The sequence below is a fragment of the Chlorocebus sabaeus genome, chromosome 1, assembly GCF_047675955.1.
Source record: "Chlorocebus sabaeus isolate Y175 chromosome 1, mChlSab1.0.hap1, whole genome shotgun sequence".
NCBI lineage: Eukaryota > Metazoa > Chordata > Mammalia > Primates > Cercopithecidae > Chlorocebus > Chlorocebus sabaeus.
In genome coordinates this window covers 28,214,180-28,232,721 of record NC_132904.1, presented here as the reverse complement: position 1 = coordinate 28,232,721, position 18,542 = coordinate 28,214,180, and the positions used below count along the sequence as shown (strand labels likewise).

At 37.1% G+C, this 18,542-nt stretch overlaps 1 protein-coding gene across 9 annotated transcripts in view; it reads left to right on the top strand.

Moving 5' to 3' along the window:
- Positions 1-18,542, top strand: part of IFTAP (intraflagellar transport associated protein) — a 64,883-nt gene that overhangs the window by 29,151 nt on the left and 17,190 nt on the right. For all 9 annotated transcript variants that reach the window (XM_008001644.3, XM_037999509.2, XM_008001656.3 and 6 more), the window contains 2 exons: positions 7,770-7,924; positions 10,589-10,655. In XM_008001644.3, the coding sequence (XP_007999835.2) occupies positions 7,770-7,924; positions 10,589-10,655 (222 nt within the window). The remainder of the gene's footprint in view (positions 1-7,769; positions 7,925-10,588; positions 10,656-18,542) is intronic.

Here is an 18,542-nt window from a genome sequence, read left to right as displayed (position 1 = left end):
GTTGTATGGATATTTATTTAGCCATTCTCTTTTTGTTGGAGATTTGAATTATTCCCAATTTTTGTCTATTACAAATGATGCTGCATTGCATACCCTCATTCATTTGGTAAATGTTTGTTGAATATCTACTATATGCTAAACGTTACTTACAGAAGTGAACAAAAGACACAAAGATCATTGCCTTCAGAGAAATTGTATTCTAGAAGGGGGAAACTGAAATTTGTATTCTAGAAAAGGGGAAAACAACCAGAGCATGGTATAGGGAATCATGAGTGCTGGCAGGAAGATGTAGGGTCGCAGTTTTATATAGGATGATCTGGGAAGGTAAAATTTGAATAAAGTTGGAATGAGGTGAGTCTGCAGATATTTGAGGCCCAGGGAACAGCGAGTGCAGAGGTCAGGTCATAGCAGCACCTGCCCAGCTGAGGACCAGCAAGGAGGCCAGTGTGGCTGGAGTTGCATGAGCAAAGGTGAAAGGAGTGGAAGCTGAGGTTAGAGGGCATGGAGGTAGGGAAAGATGGGGCATGGACAGGTTTGTAGGTCCTTGCAAGGGTTCTGGCCCTTATTTATTGATTGGTTTTGGTACCAGCATCTTTGCACCCTTCTTATGTATGGCCTTTAGATACATTTTCATCCATGGAAATGCTGGTTCAAAGATCTGCAAAAACATATATCCTCGATTAAATAAAAATGTTCAAGGGAATAAATCAGACATTTTTGGCTTTGCAGTGAAATCTTCACCCACGTACTTAATCATTTCTTTTGGATACATTCTTAAACATGGAAATGTGAGCTGAAAGATATGTAAAATGTTGTGTCTTTGAGTGAGTAAAAATTTTAAGGGACTAGATGATATGTTTCTTATAGGCAGAGGCCATGTCGTATCATTTTCTTAACTCCTCTTCCAGCCTAGCAGAGTGTTAAGCACATGGTGAACTCTCAGTGTAGAACTTCCTGGTTGAAGGACTGAATATCAACCTATGTTTCAGTCTTAATTGTTACCCATCCTTTAGAGTGGAGAATGAATATTTTACTTTACAGGAACTGTGAGTAAGTTCCTGACGGTGAGATCCCTGCTCTTCTTAGGGACACATTTTAGTGGGAATAGACAGGCAATGAACAATTTAGGATGGTAATTTCAGACTATTTCATATAAATTTGAAGAAAACAGGCCATGTGATAGAGAGTGGCCTGATCCTGTGACTCTGATGGTACGGTGGAGATAAGGTGATTAGAGAATTATAGCCTCAATGAGCATCAGCATTTCTTCCACTGGGTGTGGAGGGAAGTTAAACTGCATAGTTACCCTGTGGTTTTATTTTGTCATGTGGGATAGCATGGAATTGGATTAGTGATGACAGTCCTTAGGTCAAACTCAGTATCATAATTAAGGGGGTGTAAAATGTGGAAACACTCCAAATTGTCATCAACTAGTGAGTGGAAAAATAAGACTTGGTACTATTCATACAATGGACTATTTGACAATAAGAAGGGAAGTATTAATACACACTCCAGCAGACCAACTTCAGTAATGTTACACTAAGGGAAAGAAGCCAGGCACAAAAGAACACATATCGTAAGATTCCATTAATACAGAATGTCTAGAAGAGACAAATACATAGCAACACAAAGTAGATTAGTGGTTGCCTGTGGTTGAGAGTAGGAATGGGGAGTGACTGCAAATGGGCTCCAGGCACCTTTTTGGGGTGATGGAATGACCTAAAAATGGAATCATGGTGATGGTGGTACAACTTTGCATACTTCCTAAAAATCATTGAATTGTACACTTAAAATGAGTGAGTTTTGTGGTGTGTAAATTATACCCAGTAAAGCTGTGGGGAAGTGGGGGTATTGTTCATAGATACTTAGATCCTTCCTGGGTTCTTCACCAGATAAGCATGTGTCCTTGTGATCCTGGGTTTAGCTCAAGAACTAGGAGGATCCTACTTGTTTGTAAATATTACCTATTGAGAAAATAAATCAATTATGCATAGACTTGTAAGTTTAGCATAGAAAAGGGTTGTGGTGCAAAAAGAAACAAACTTGGATGTAACAGAATCTCCCTTGTGCTGACATTGTCACCAGCAGCTGCTGCTGTGTTAGGAATTCTGGAGCTGTAGGAGGCTATGCTCAAATATGCTGCATCTGTTCCCAGTGTGGGCCACCTCTTTTGTGGTCTTGACTAAGTCAGTTGGGAAGGTAAGCTCATTTTATGGGATGGGTATATGTGGCCTCTTAGCACCAAACTGTTACCTACTTGCCCTCATGCATGTTATTTGCACCCACCATCACAGAGATTGTTTAAAAAAAAGTTATCAAGGGCATGCCAGATTATATGTAAAAGTATAGTACAGATTGCAGTGCAAAGATAATGTGATGATTCTGTGATATCTGGAGAGAGGACACATAATCAGTTGGAGATAGTGCCTTCATTTTTGTTGTAAAAACAAAAGAGAACTCACTTGCGAACTCTTTTTTTTTTCCTAAATCTCTTCTGTTCCCACCACTGCCACCATAGCTGAAGCTCCCCTTACTTCTCACCTGGGTTACTATGGTAGCTCCACACTTTCTTGTCTCTAGTACCTGAACCACTTTGATCCATTCTGTCTGTTTGTCTTCTTAGAGTACAGCTCTAATTGTGACTCCCCAGATGTAGGTCAAGCACAGAGTTTTTGTCAGACCCTCCAAATATACCCCATCGATGTGTCCCCAAATCTTCCTGGAATAATCAGTGATTCTTCCTCAGGCCTTGTGCGTTCCCACGTTGAGGGCCTTGCTCAGGGAATTTTCCCTGTATAAAATGACCTCTTCACAGTGCTCACCTGTTGAAATTGTAGCTGTCTTTCAAAGCCCAGCTCAGATGCCTTAGTCCTGTGTGAAGCCTTTTGTGATTCTCCCAAACCAATTATGATTTTACCATTCTTTGTCTTTGTACCTCCCTTATGTCATCTGCCATCGGTGCCTTCTATTTTGGTGGTTTGCATATATGGCTTAACTTCCTAGTTTGTAAACTCTGTAAGGACAACAAGGACTGAGTGTTAACTATTTTTGTCACCTTGCACATAGTTGATGACCAGAATATAACTTTTGGATTGAATGAGCTCCGTAACTCAGCCACCACACAGAATTTTTTTCTGTCTGAAAATAAGCTTTCAGAAACATTACACTCTCTTCATATTTTTCTCTCTGTAAGTGCCTAACACTGGGCATTTCAAAAATTTCAACTTACTGCTATTGTATCCCTCATCTGGGGCTTTTCACACACATTTTTCTAGGCCAGGGTTGTGCATTTGTGCCTTGGCAGGTTGATGGCTATGACTGTGAATAATGAGTCAATTATCATCCAGCCTCGGGGAAAGCACAGTTATTCCTGACTGGCCAGACTGAGGCAATCCTCTCCTCCCCGTGCCCTCTCAAATGAGGAACATAAAACAGTTGGAATTCAGAGCACTGCAAAGGGAATTTAGACAAAGCATTTGTCAGCCGAATTTAGCTTCTTTGGATTTATTCTGAGTTATGATTGATTGGTTTTTAAATTGCTTATTTAGTTCTAACGACTGTTGCTCTAGGGGAGGCCAGATACCAAGGAGCATGAGATCAAGAAGCAGTGGAGTGAAGTAGCTTGGCTGGACAAATCAAGAGCAAATATTATTGTCCAGAGAAACATTGCTCTAGGCAAGGAGTATAATGCAAAAATCACGCCCTGACTTTCAGAGTACCCAACCTTGTTATCAGCATGATTGCTTATCCCCTATTCTCTTTGCAGAAGGCTTTTTGCAATTGCCTAGTGTTGCACAGAATTGTCCCCCTATGAATTTTTCTTTCCTTCTAGCAATATATTCAGTATCTCCTCTCAACTGAGAACATGCTCTTGATTTATATTGCTATTGACCGGAGTGTGGAAGAACAGACACTCCGAGGTTGCTGGCAGATTTGGTTGTGAATTCTAATGTTGGTTGTGCTGATCTGTGAAAATTCTCCTGCAAGTGTGATAATGCTTCTCATTGCATGGGCACTAGTCTGGCTTTTTTACAGGTTAATTTGAATTTTTAAAAAAGTTTCTTTCGAAATTGAGTTGTTTAAAAAAATCACTTTTATCTGGAAGATATATAATCAATATATGGTTAGTGTTTAATTTATCAAGACATCAAAAGTTTCAACCTTTTCAAGGTGTGTAACCCTTTTCTTTGGTCTGAAATTAGACCCTATAGGTGTAGTGGGGGCCTTGTAAGGGAAATCTGTTGGAAGCTTGTCTGTTGGTATCAAAAGGAAATTGAAATTCCATTGCTTCAGAATAATGAAACCTCGAAAAACCTTTAGAAAAAAACTTTTGTCTCATCTGTATTGAAGTTTTGACTCAGAAATGCCCAAAGAAACACTTTTTCAGGTCTCAATAACCTACTTGTTCTCTGAAATATTGCTGTTAGATTTCTAAACCGTATTATGTCTGACATTTATTTCAAAGCAAGAAACATTAGGGATAAGATGAAAGAGTGGAAGAGGACCCTGATGAAAAACAGAACAGAAGAAGATGAGTCGAACACTTGGGTGGCACTTTTGGATTGCACCAGGATTGCTATAGGAAGCGGCATCCGGCTCTCTAATTAGGCTTTCAACCACTTCGGATTCTGGGCTGTGCCAGCATCTGCCATTTTGACATTATCATATTGAAAAATAACTTTTTTTTTCCTTTCTCATTGTGCCAAGGTATTTATTATTTGCTGGATTTTAAAAACAACGATAAAAACCTTTAGAAGGAGCACTTCTGGGTCTTAGGAGGGATATAGCATATGTTCTTGTGAAACCAATTTTGAAGTTTAGAAAGGAGCTGTAAACTGTAGCTTTTGTCAGAGAGCGAACAAGTTCTTTTCTACATCATCCAGTCTTTTAAAAACGAAAACTTCATGTTTATAAAAGGAGAGTTTTTAAAAGAGTGAAAGAACTTTTGTTAGATCTGAGATCCCAACAATAGTCCAACATCAGGATCAGAAGCCGAGACTTCATGATATTTTGTTCTTTATTTCAGAGGAGTTTCATCTGGTTACCTGTCACATAACCTGGGTGTTTTACTGGAAATAGAGAGTACACTGAGTGGTTGTGAGAACAAATAGAACTCGTCCTTGTAGAACATCTTTGATTTTCAGACATTGCTGTGCTTTTCAAGTATTTAGGTCAATAGATTATTACAATAGTGTTGTGCTGGGTACATAGTATTTTCTTAGTAATTACTAGATTTAGGTTATACTTGACTTAAAGGATGAGCAGGGAAAATGAAAACTGTTTCACCTTTTATTAGAATAGGGCACTAAGGCATGGCAGTAGCCACAGGAAGTCTGCTTTCCTTTTAACATTGATGAAGTTTGAGGAACCCTTTCATCCCTCAGTTAACTCCTATTTCCAAGTGTCTCCGTGCCTATCTTGCTTTACTCTGCTACCCATGCTTTTTGCCCTAGGACTGATTCAGGACATCTCTGTGGCTGTAAAAGTGGAAGAAGTCAGGGAGACTAAGGCCTAAGACCATTTCTTCCTCATTTATCTCATCTTGTATAGGGCTGGTTACTCCAGCATATTCTTAGCAACCCTCCCCACACTTTGCTCAGCACCCCCAAGCCCTCCACCCACAGAAGCCAAGGTTGGGTGCTTCACACCAGAATTTCCAAGGATTTGTTGAGGCAAAAGGCAGGGGCCACCTCTCCCTCTAGTAGCTAGTTCGAAGTCACTGGTGCTGGTGCAGTAGGCAGTAGTAGAGAGCTGGCCTGAGCTGGTGTTATTTATGGATATGACCTTTTTAAAGAGAGTGTGATGCATTTCATATTTGTGTTTTCCCTCTCTGGCTTATTAATTATGTATTATAGATTAGGTCACCTTATCTCTGCTTCCTATCAGTATATCTGTGTTATGTCCTAAACATATCCTCACAAGTCTTAATTCTACCAATGATAGGGTATTCAGAAGCAAACAAATGATGTTAACTGGATTTGTATGAGGCTGTGTTCATTACAACAACATGAATCTCACTGATTTTGACGCCATGCACTGACAGGTCAAGAGAAACAAACATGGGCATTGTGCTGGGTTAGGCTATCTGTAACCCCTTCAGTTAGGGATGTTCCTAAGGAACTCACAGATAAAACAATTGCTGGGTCTCTGGAACATTTTTATAGTAGAGGCTAGGAAGGGGATGGAGTAGGATTGCCCAGTCCAACAATGGCTTGATTTCTGCCACTTGACTTCTTTTGAATTCCTTTATCACTCTTTTAGTGATCATTGACGTAGGTTCCTGTACTTGCTATTGTCAGAAGAAGCAAGTTTCAGTTTTGGAATGTACCCTGCACCCTTAGTTCTTCTTTGACTATTGTAAGCCATTTTTCTTTGTCTCCTTTTTGGCTCCCCGCCACCCCCTGCCCTTTCTGCTTCTTTTTTCTTCTATTCTCTAAAGACCTTTTCTTTTCATTTGCTGCACTAACGCAGGTAGCAAGGCACAGTGGTTAGAAGGATAGGTTCTAGAGTCAGAAGGCAGTGTTCAGATCCCCACTCTGCTGCTTAACCATCTGTATAGCCTTGAGTGAGTTACTCTTTCTCTGCAGGCCTTAGTTCTCTAATCTGTAAAGTGAGGATAGTAACAGTGTCTACTTTTAGTGGTATTCTGAGGATTAAATGAAATTATTCATGAGATGCTTTTGAGCAGGGAAAACAGAAACTGTTTCACCTTTTATTAGAATAGGGTGAGTGCCAGACACTCAATGAATGTTAACTTTGATTATTAATTTTAATATTACTATTAATATTTAAAATAATGTTATGGCTTAAACTATTACCTCAGTGTAATTGATGACCAGATATTTACCTCCTGTGAAATCTCTCCCAGATTTTAACCTACATTTGCAGCTGCTGTTCGGTCATTTCCACTACAGTTTCAACTGGCACTTCAAATGCCACATGGCCAAAGCTAGATTCATTATCTTTTACCAAAATTATTTCATTTTCCCCCACATTTCTTTTAATAGCATCATGATATAATTGTCTTAGTCTCTTAATTTAGGATTACTCTTAGATGCTCTCCTCAGCCTAAGTAGATAATCATGAATGTACATGGATTTAGTACAAATATATTCATGTTTATAATTTTAAACAGTCAAGAATAAGGAATTGGTTAAACTATCTTACATTTATATAAAGGAGTTCTTGATAACTATTAAAATTACATGGAATATTCAATAACCTGAAAAGAGATACTGCTGGCAAGTTGAGTTATGTACAGTATGATTGAATTTGGATTTTTAGAAGTGCATGGATACATAAAACATTTTAGATAGCCACTGAAAAAACTTTGTTATGGCCTTTCTGGCTTGTAGGATTATGAGTGATTTTCATATTTTACTTTTTTCCCTCACAAGGTTTCTAAAATCATCCACAAATTGCTTTCATATAAAGAAAAAATCCCTCAAATTTAGAAAAAGATGGGATAGGTCATGCCTAAGAGTCTTGCAAATACTGTATTTTATTAACTTTTTAACATCGCCCAAGAACAGTGCTGGATATGTAATAGGCACTCAGTAAATATATGTTGAGTGACATAATGTTATCTTTCTATCCAAGTTTAGAAATCAGTTTTAACAGTTCAGAGTGCTTAATGCCTCAAGGGTTCAGTTTGTAGAATTCTTTGAAAAGTATTCTTTTTTGTTGCAAGGAACTTTCTCAATATACACAAAATAAACCAGACTGGGTGTTGTGGATGTTTTCTAATAGTGCATAACTTCTTATTTCAGAGGATCTTGTGTCCGAAAGGGGAGTGGTTGGAACTGATTCTTCAGAAAACATTTTTACCTCAGCAAAAGTTACTCATGAAAATGAAGCAAATAACTGCCATCTTAGAAATAAAACCATCTTTCTTCGTACTTCATCACAGTGTTTAGAAGAACAGGTAATGCCAACATAGTACATTTATAGAAACAACCTGAGAAGAAAATAATTCTTCATGAATCAAAAAAAAAAAAAAAAAAAAAAGAGAGAGACCCTACTAAACACTAGATAGTTGTTAGATCTGTAACTCCTAATTCTAGAAGGAGTACCGTTGGGGCACTTTATTGAAGGTCATCATTACATGTATTTCATGATTTTGACAGCTATTGTTTATGATGATAATCGGTTATCCCCAAGTTTTATTAAAAAGTTCTTAAGGATCTGCCATCTATAAATTATTGAAATTATTTCTCTTAGCTTATCTTCTTCTAGTTGAGACAAAGGAGTTCCTTTCTATAATTACCTGTGTAAAATGGGGCTTTCTTTCACCTCTCCTAGATTCATCTCTTTCAAACTCAAGGTGGAATCGGTTATTTTGTTTTTCTCTAAGATTTGGTCAATAAATGTTAGATACTCTTTTTCTAATCTTGAAGACTTTATAGACTCTTCACATTCTCCTCAGCTATGGTTTTTAATTATCAAAGAATTATAGTGGAAACTGTTCTGCTTTTTAAGCCATTTAAGTTTCTAATATCTGCTTCATCATGTCTTCCTTGCAATATTGTAGACAGAATTGTATATTGTGTTCTTTTTTTTTTTTTACAAGGGAACAAAAATCTCTGTGTTAGAAATATGTTTATATACAGCAGATGCCTATAATTCTTTATTTCCAGAACTTGCTTCCAGAGAGATAATTGTGGGATATGAACTTTTTTCATTCTTTACTGGCAATGACTGACCATTGGGATTATATTATATAGACAGTCTTTAACCAGCATGTGAGAAAAAAAGAATGGTTGAATGATATTGTTTTCTAATAACTTGAAAATGTTGTGTTAGCATTCTCCGATTTGTTCATCAGAGGTTCACTGGGATGGGATAGGAGTGGGAAGTATTCCTGTTTTACTCATTAGAAGACTGAGGTTAAGTAGTCTATTGTAGGTTACACTGTGGATGAGTCTATAGGACAGAAGTAGAATCAGAGCTCCTGAAACCTATTCCCTGACCTCTGCTATGGCTTACTGAATTTGGTCTGTTATGCTTAGCTAATTAACAAAAACAGGAAGGGGAGTTTTGTCATCTGAAGGGCTACATGATCAGCTTCTTTATTTTCGGTTGTTTCATTTTTCCATCAATATGTGACAGATGAAGGCCAAAAAGTATTTTTTCAGATAGTGATGGATGAAGGCCAAAAAGTTGGCAGTTCTTTTCAAGGTGATCTGAATTGGGCAGAAAAGGTGAAGGTAAGGCATGATTCAATTTTCTTGGCAAAAACCAAAAACATAACAAACAAACTAAAAACACAGGACTCATTTACTGTCCCTTATACAAAGTTAGAGAATTCAGCAGATTTTGTCCCTGAAAGTTTTTTTTGGTTTGTTTTTATTCATTGGTGTTTGAATATCTTAAACTATTCTTGGTCAGCTGGGTTCTGGATCTTTTTTCCTTAGAGCTTAATAAATGAAAGGGTTGCTTTGATATAGCAACACGACTCTAGTCCCCCTTAGCACACACCACTAAGTAAATAACAATATAATATGAGAGAATTTCAAAATTTAGTAGTGAAATCATTATATGGAAGATAAATTTTTGCCTTCTCTTGGATGCCAGATAATAACTGCAGGTATGTACTTAAAAGCAATGGAAGTACCATTTAAAATTCCTATGTAATAGCTCTGGTCTCACAGGTAGAGCTGAGGGAAGAAAGACCCAGCCTGTCTTTTGAATTACAATTATGAAATGTAAATTTGTAATTTTATGGTATTTTGTTATGCACATGTTTAGGTCATGAGCATAAAAGGCATTGCCACCTTATTCCTTTACTCGGTCTCATTCGTGCCAGTGGTGAGATCATTTTCTTATTTACACTCTTTGATATATTCACTTGAGATGAATTAGTTCCTGTCTAAATCTTACCATTTTGTTAATCTAAAATGTCTCATTGTCAGCTTGCAGTGGAAAGCAGTATTCCATGTGGAATAGTTTTTCATTGAAATGCTGCTATTGTGTCTGTAAAGGTCATTTGCCCTGCTTTTTACCTTTGAAGTAATTTTCAGTTTTATTTGCTCGAAAGAGAAAACACTTGAGTTTTTGCCCTGCTCACCTCTCTTGTGATTTTGTTTTGCATGAACTTTTCTCTCCTGTTTTCTTTAGTTTCTTCTCTCTGGCTCTTCAGAGTGCTGTAAGAAAGCCTGCTGTCATGACAGTAGCCAGAGCCACCACCACCATTTGCTTGAGAGGCAAAAGCAATAAAATGAAAACAAAACCCAGAAACACTGTTTTTGATTCTCATGGTGGTGGTATATATTCTGGGATAGAATCTGGAACAAAGTCCCTTTTTAAAAAGTCTCAGACTACTTTTTTCCCTTTCAATGCAGAGGTCTGACTATGGTGCCATTTTGACCTGCCAAAATCCAGGCCAGCTTTCAAATTTACTACTTCTTTCCGATGTCTCTTGGGAAAGCACAGTGAACACAAAAGCCTTGAGCTGGGACTCAAGAGTTAATGAGAAAAGTGGATTCAGCTGCTCAGTTAGGTGTTGTGGAAGTGGATTCATTGACTTTTCATTGCAGTTTTTCTTTAGGTCTATTCTGCTTAAAAATGATGTTAATTCTTTTTTTTCTAGGTAGAAAATTTCCTAGATTTAGAAGATCTGGACATGGATGAAGAGACTAAACCCCAAATGAGTGAGGGTATGCTTTCTATTTCCTTTCTATACTACCTGACCTCTTTCTAGAACTACAAATAAGGTTTTAGACGGCTTTCCTGTTTTTGGCAATTCTTACCTCCACCTCTCCTAAGACAGGAAAAACTAAAGTTGTGAGCTATTTTTTTCAATAACAAAAATTTCAGCTGAAAGGTCAAAGCTTTTTGAAGATTGTGAAACCTTTGGTCTTAAATAAAATAAAGGTGTGCCCTCCTGCTAACGATTCATCACAGGATTGATTCTTAGGTAATTGTCTCAAGTGGAGCCCTTGTAAGTCAACTCTTTATTTCTTAGAAGTACAGTCTTGTAAACTGAGATTATTTTTGAGGGACACATGAAATACTTATTGATCATAAAAATCATAAAAATATCAGAATTGATCACAAAAATAAGGCTGTCTTGCCTGGTATTAAAGGTTACTGAGGTTGAACCAAGTTTCAGTGGACTTGAGTGAACTAATGTCAAGACTGTCCCACATGTAGAATAACATGCAAAGCCTAGACAGAAAATCTACGCAGGCTTCAGTGAGCTAGTCAAAAGAAAATAAAAGAAAATCCATTTTTTTGCTGTTAAAAATATTTATTATGTAAATTAAACCCTTAATACTAAAGATACATTGTAAATGTTTCTTCTGAGGCATTTTTCCATATGGGCTGGATTGAAAAAGACTTCATGCTAGTCTGTTGATGTTTATTTAGAGGAAAACTTTTTTCTTTCTAGTTAACATTTCTGGATAGGCATAGATATTCTTTGTTTCTGAAAGGACGTTTGAAATATGTTCAAAATCAGGAGGTTTTTTTTTTTTTTGAAAACACTCATTCCTGATTTAATATGCAAGAATATATCAAAGTCAATGCCTACTTTTACGAAAGGAGCAGTTTCCATGGAGGTTTGGTTGTTGATGTTTCACTATTGTTTACTGTCTTTAGGTAGTCATAAACATGATTTATGGTCATTAGCGTTGGAAGGATGGCTTATTTATAATCAGACAGAAGTTAAAGTGACTGGATAAAGTTGGTTTGGGGATGGTGACTATCTATACATTGGTTGTATAAACCTCTACTCTAGCTTCTTCAGCTGCTTGAATTTGAGAGGCTTTGGTAATTGGAAGCAATGAACATTTTTATTCTGCTTTCAAACATCACACTACTCCATGAAGGGATTGCTTCTCAAGCACACTATTAACCAGTAGATGTTGCAGATTCTTTAATTACTTACTTGGTTTAAGTGAAATCAGAGGTCTAGAGGGATCACATCCTCTAGGGAGAGGTTCTCTAACTAATACGCTGAGTGGCTCTGAATTTCTATAAGAGCAGCATAGGGACTCCAGTTGGATTAGAAGGGAGAGCTAAGGACTTGTCAGGAAGCTACATTTGTAGAGGAAGCACACTGTTTTGGGTGATTTGGGAGAGGAAACTTTGTTAAAAAAGCAGATTTCTGGATCTCCCTCCCAATAGAGAATCTAATTCAGAAGGTCTTTGGTGGCATCTGGTGATCTGCATTTTAACCAACACCCCAGATTGCCAGTTAATATTCTATATTATTAATATAATTAACATTTTATATTATAATATTATAATTATATATACTGGTATATATACTGGTGTATATATAATTAATATTATAATAATATCAATTAACATTATTATAATATAATAATAGTATATAATATATAATATACAATATTGATATTATATTAATATAAATTAATATTGATATTATATTAATATTAATTAATATTGATATTATTAATATATTATGTTGCATATAATATATACTAATATAATATAATAATGCATAATAAATAATATTATTATTTACTATTATTCTTTAAGTTCTACGGTACATGTGCACAATGTGCAGGTTTGTTACATATGTATATATGTGCCATGTTGGTGTGCTGCACCCATTAACTCGTCATTTACATTAGGTATATCTCCTAATGCTATCCCTCCCCCGTACCCCCTCCCCACAATAGGACCCTGTGTGTGATGTTCGCCTTCCTGTGTCCAGGTGATCTCATTGTTCAGTTCTCACCTATGAGTGAGAACATGTGGTGTTTGGTTTTCTGTCCTTGTGATAGTTTGCTCAGAATGATGGTTTCCGGCTTCATCCACGTCCCTACAAAGGACATGAACTCATCCTTTTTTATGGCTGCATAGTATTCCATGGTGTATATGTGCCACAATTTCTTAATACAGTCTATCATTGATGGACATTTGGGTTGATTCCAAGTCTTTGCTATTGTGAATAGTGCCGCAGTAAACATACGTGTGCATGTGTCTTTATAGAAGCATGATTTATAATCCTTTGGGTATACACTCAGTAATGGGATGGCTGGGTCAAATGGTATTTCTAGTTCTAGATCCTTGAGGAATCACCACACTGTCTTCCACAATAGTTGAACTAGTTTACAGTCCCACCAACAGTGTAAAAGTGTTCCTGTTTCTCCACATCCTCTCCAGCACCTGTTGTTTCCTGACTTTTTAATGATTGCCATTCTAACTAGTGTGAGATGGTATCTCATTGTGGTTTTGATTTGCATTTCTCTGATGGCCAGTGATGATAAGCATTTTTTCATGTGTCTGTTGGCTGTATGAATGTCCTCTTTTGAGAAGTGTCTGTTCATATCCTTCACCCACTTTTTGATAGGGTTGTTTGTTTTTTTCTTGTAAATTTGTTTAAGTTCTTTGTAGTTTCTGGATATTAGCCCTTTGTCAGATGGATAGATTGTAAAAATTTTCTCCCATTCTATAGGTTGCCTGTGCACTCTGATGGTAGTTTCTTTTGCTGTGCAGAAGCTCTTTCGTTTAATTAGACTTCATTTGTCTATTTTGGCTTTTGTTGCCATTGCTTTTGGTGTTTTAGTCATGAAGTCCTTGCCCATGCCTATGTCCTGAATGGTATGGTGTAGGTTTTCTTCTAGGGTTTTTATGGTTTTAGGTCTAATCCATCTTGAATTAATTTTTGTATAAAGTGTAAGGAAGCAATCCAGTTTCAGCTTTCTACTTATGGCTAGCCAGTTTTCCCAGCACCATTTATTAAATAGGGAATCCTTTCCCCATTTCTTGTTTTTGTCAGGTTTGTCAAACATCAGAAGTTTGTAGATGTGTGGCACTATTTCTGAAGACTCTGTTCTGTTCTATTGGTCTATATCTCTGTTTTGGTACCAGTACCATGCTGCTTTGGTTACTGTAGCCTTGTAGTATAGTTTGAAGTCAGGTAGCATGATGCCTTCAGCTTTGTTCTTCTGGCTTAGGATTGTCTTGGCAATGAGGGCTCTTTTTTGGTTCCATATGAACTTTAAAGTAGTTTTTTCCAATTCTGTGAAGAAAGTCATTGGTGGCTTAATGGGGATGACGTTGAATCTATAAATTACTTTGGGCAGTATGGCCATTTTCACGATACTGATTCTTCCTATCCATGAGCATGGAATCTTCTTCCGTTTGTTTGTGTTCTCTTTTATTTCACTGAGCAGTGGTTGGTAGTTCTCCTTGAAGAGGTCCTTCACATCTCTCGTAAGTTGGATTCCTAGGTATTTTATTCTCTTTGAAGCAATTGTGAATGGGAGTTCACTCATGATTTGCTCTCTGTTTGTCTGTTATTGGTGTATAAGAATGCTTGTGATTTTTGCACACTGATTTTGTATCCTGAAACTTTGCTGAAGTTGCTTATCAGCTTAAGGAGATTTTGGGCTGAGACGATGGGGTTTTCTGAATATACAATCATGTCATCTGCAAACAGGGACAATTTGACCTCCTCTTTTCCTAATTGAACACCCTTTATTTCTTTCTCCTGCCTGATTGCCCTGGCCAGAACTTCCAACACTATGTTGAATAGGAGTAGTGAGAGAGGGCATCCCTGTCTTGTGCCAGTTGTCAATGGGAGTGCTTCCAGTTTTTGCCCATTCAGTATGATATTGGTTGTGGGTTTGTCATAAATAGCTCTTATTATTTTGAGATACATCCCATCAATACCTAACTTATTGAGAATTTTTAGCATGAAGGACTGTTGAATTTTGTCAAAGGCTTTTTCTGCATCTATTGATATAATCATGTGGTTTTTGTCTTTGGTTCTGTTTATATGCTGGATTACGTTTATTGATTTGCGTATGTTGAACCAGCCTTGCATCCCAGGGATGAAGCCCACTTGATCATGGTGGATAAGCTTTTTGATGTGCTGCGGGATTTGGTTTGCCAGTATTTTATTGAGGATTTTTGCATCGATGTTCATCAGGGATATTGGTCTAAAATTCTCTTTTTTTGTTTTATCTCTACCAGGCTTTGGTATCAGGATGATGTTGGTCTCGTAAAATGAGTTAGGGAGCATTCCCTCTTTTTCTATTGATTGGAATAGTTTCAGAAGGAATGGTACCAGCTCCTCCTTGTACCTCTGGTAGAATTCTGCTGTGAATCCGTCTGGTCCTGGACTTTTTTTGTTGGTAGGCTATTAATTATTGCCTCAATTTCAGAGCCTGCTATTGGTCTATTCAGGGATTCAACTTCTTCCTGGTTTAGTCTTGGGAGGGTGTAAGTGTCCAGGAAATTATTCATTTCTTCTAGGTTTTCTAATTTATTTGCATAGAGGTGTTTATAGCATTCTCTGATGGTAGTTTGTATTTCTGTGGGGTCAGTGATAATATCCCCTTTTTCATTTTTTATTGCATCTATTTGATTCTTCTCTCTTTTCTTCTTTATTAGTCTTGCTAGCGGTCTATCAATTTTGTTGATCTTTTCAAAAAACCAGCTCCTGGATTCATTGATTTTTTGGAGGGTTTTTGTGTCTCTATCTCCTTCAGTTCTGCTCTGATCTTAGTTATTTCTTGCCTTCTGCTAGCTTTTGAATGTGTTTGCTCTTGCTTCTCTAGTTCTTTTAATTGTGATGTCAGGGTGTCAATTTTAGATCTTTCCTGCTTTCTCTTGTGGGCATTTAGTGCTATAAATTTCCCTCTACACACTGCTTTAAATGTGTCCCAGAGATTCTGGTATGTTGTATCTTTGTTCTCATTGGTTTCGAAGAACATCTTTATTTCTGCTTTCATTTCGTTATGTACCCAGTAGTCATTCAGGAGCAGGCTGTTCAGTTTCCATGTAGTTGAGCGGTTTTGATTGAGTTTCTTAGTCCTGAGTTCTAGTTTGATTGCACTGTAGTCTGAGAGACAGTTTGTTATAATTTCTGTTCTTTTATATTTGCTGAGGAGTGCTTTACTTCCAACTATGTGGTCAATTTTGGAATAAGTGCAATGTGGTGCTGAGAAGAATGTATATTGTGTTGATTTGGGGTGGAGAGTTGTGTAGATGTCTATTAGGTTCGCTTGGTGCAGAGTTGAGTTCAATTCCTGAATTCCTATATTATATATAATAATATAATATAATACATAATAATAAAACATAATAATAATTATATAATGTGTTAATATATTATATGTTTATATATAACATATATATTATATAATATGTAATATATAAACATATATAATCTATATTATATATAAAAATATATTAATATAATTAATTTGAGGATAACACGTGGAGACAAATGATTCTAGTCTGCATGTAATACATATGGAATATAAAATAAATTTCATAAGTGGGCACAAAAGTACATGTTTTGGGTGCTTTTGTGAATGGTTTAAATTTTTCACTTCTTGCCAATGTGAGAAGTCTGTATATTGACATAAATCAGCGTAGCCAACAGATCTGATTTTTCTTATGTCAATCTTTGTTTTTTGAGATGGAGTCTCACTCTGTCGCCCAGGCTGGAGTGCAATGGCACAATGTCAGCTCACTGCAACCTCTGCCTCTCAGGTTCAAGCAATTCTCCTGACTCAGCCTCCTAAGTAGCTGGGATTACAGGTGCATGCCGCCACACCCGGCTAATTTTTTTGTATTTTATTAGGGACAAGATTTCACTGTGTTGCCCAGGCTGGTCTCGAACTCCTGAGCTCAGGCAATCCACCTGCCTCAGCCTCCCTGAGTGCTAGGATTACAGGCGTGAGCCCCCGTGCCCAGCCCGTCAATCTTTTAAATTAGCCTTTTTACCTTCTCCAGTATTTTCACATTGCTTTCTTTAAATTTTTTTTTTCAAGTTACATTTTTCAATTAACAGATTTATTTTAAAATATTGATAAAAACATCTTACTAGTATGATTTTTCCAGAAATCAGATAACAAGCCTTCTTATATTTGTGTATAAAAGATTACTGAGGCTGAACCAAGACTTGAATGAACTAGTTAAGACCTTCCCACACATAGAATGATGTGCGAAGCCTATGCTGAAAATCAAACTAGGCTTCAGCAATCTATTCTAATTACTGAAAAGGCCACCAGGGCTTTACAATTTTTATAATGCACAATCTGGGTCATTTAAAGGAAAAAGAAATTAAATAGTTTGTGCCAAGGTGAATTTTATTTTGGGTCTAATTTGTATTACACTTCAGGAATGTGAGCAGAAGGCAAATATTTATATCAGATGGGAAATGTGACATTTTAAATAGTCAAGTTGCTTGTATAATTTTGGCAGCTGGGAGGTTTACTGATTAGATTCTGTTGTTATTGTTTAAGCAACAGATTTGCCTGGGGCAACAAGGAAGTGGTTTGCATATTGTTTTTCTACCACTGACTTTATTTGTTCACCCCATTCACTCTCATATTCTCCAAGATTTAGGAGCATGATTCTTTTCTGATATTTGTTTTATCATTTGGCAGCCCAGGTGGAAAGATTGGAGACGGTTTTTCAGTGGAGCCAGTTCTGTTAAGCAATGGTATTAAGCAGTTTTCTGAGGTTAGCGTCTGCCACAGAGTTTTGTGCACTGTGTTTATTTGATATCAAGTTAACCTATTCTTCCTTTTTTGAATTTGAGATAAGGTAGTTAACCTGGTGACTGTCAGGCCTCAGACAAACTGGCCCAAATTTTACCCAGCACAATTATTGTTTGGATCAGTTATTAGTTATTGTGCTGAGACCATTAGAATAGGAAGATTTTCTGTTCATCTTTATTTTTATGCTTCCTCAGTGGGCCCAGCCCAAGTAGCTCAAGAGACTTTTTTTTTTTTTTTTTTTAAATCTACTTCTGAGATTCATGCTGTCTTACACACATCTCTTGGCCAGTGGGTGTACTTATGCTGTGACTAATTGTATTGCTTGAGAATGGGCACTGATTCCTGCTCAAAGGTTGGCAGCCTTGTTTGATTTTTATTTTCAGGTTCTCCAGTACTGTACTTCTGCCTTAGTCCATTTATGTTGCTGTAAAAGAATACCTGAGGCTGGGTAAAGAACAGAGATTTATTTGGCTTATGGTTCTTCAGGCTGTGCAAGAAGCATGGAGCCAGCATGTGCTTCTGGGGAAGCCAAAGGGTAGTCACATGTGCAGAAACTGCATGACAAGAGAGAAACTGAGAGAGAGGGAAAGAGGTGCCAGGCTCTTTTCAACAGTCAGTTCTCTTGGGAACTAAGAGTGAGAACTCAGTGAAAACTCACTCACTCAGGAGAGAATGGCACCAAGTCATTCCTGAGGGATCTACTCTCAAACCAAGCACCTCCCTCCAGTCCCTACCCTCCCACATTGGAGATCAAATTTCAACATGAGACTTGCTAAGGCCAAACAAACCATATCCTAACCATAGCAACGTCCAGTCATTTTTAGTCCATTAATGGGATTAATTGCCATTAATGAGCAAGTGCATACAAATGATGACATTGGTTACCTCTTTTTTTTTTTTTTTTTTTTTAAAAGAAGTATTTCTTAATTTGCAACTTTAAGCAGTTTTAGGCTACCCCTGAATGACTAGGGACTCTTATTCAACAAATATTTAAGAACTGTGGCTGAAATCTTGGTTCCTCATCCCTCTCCAATGCCTTTCAATAGTTGATTT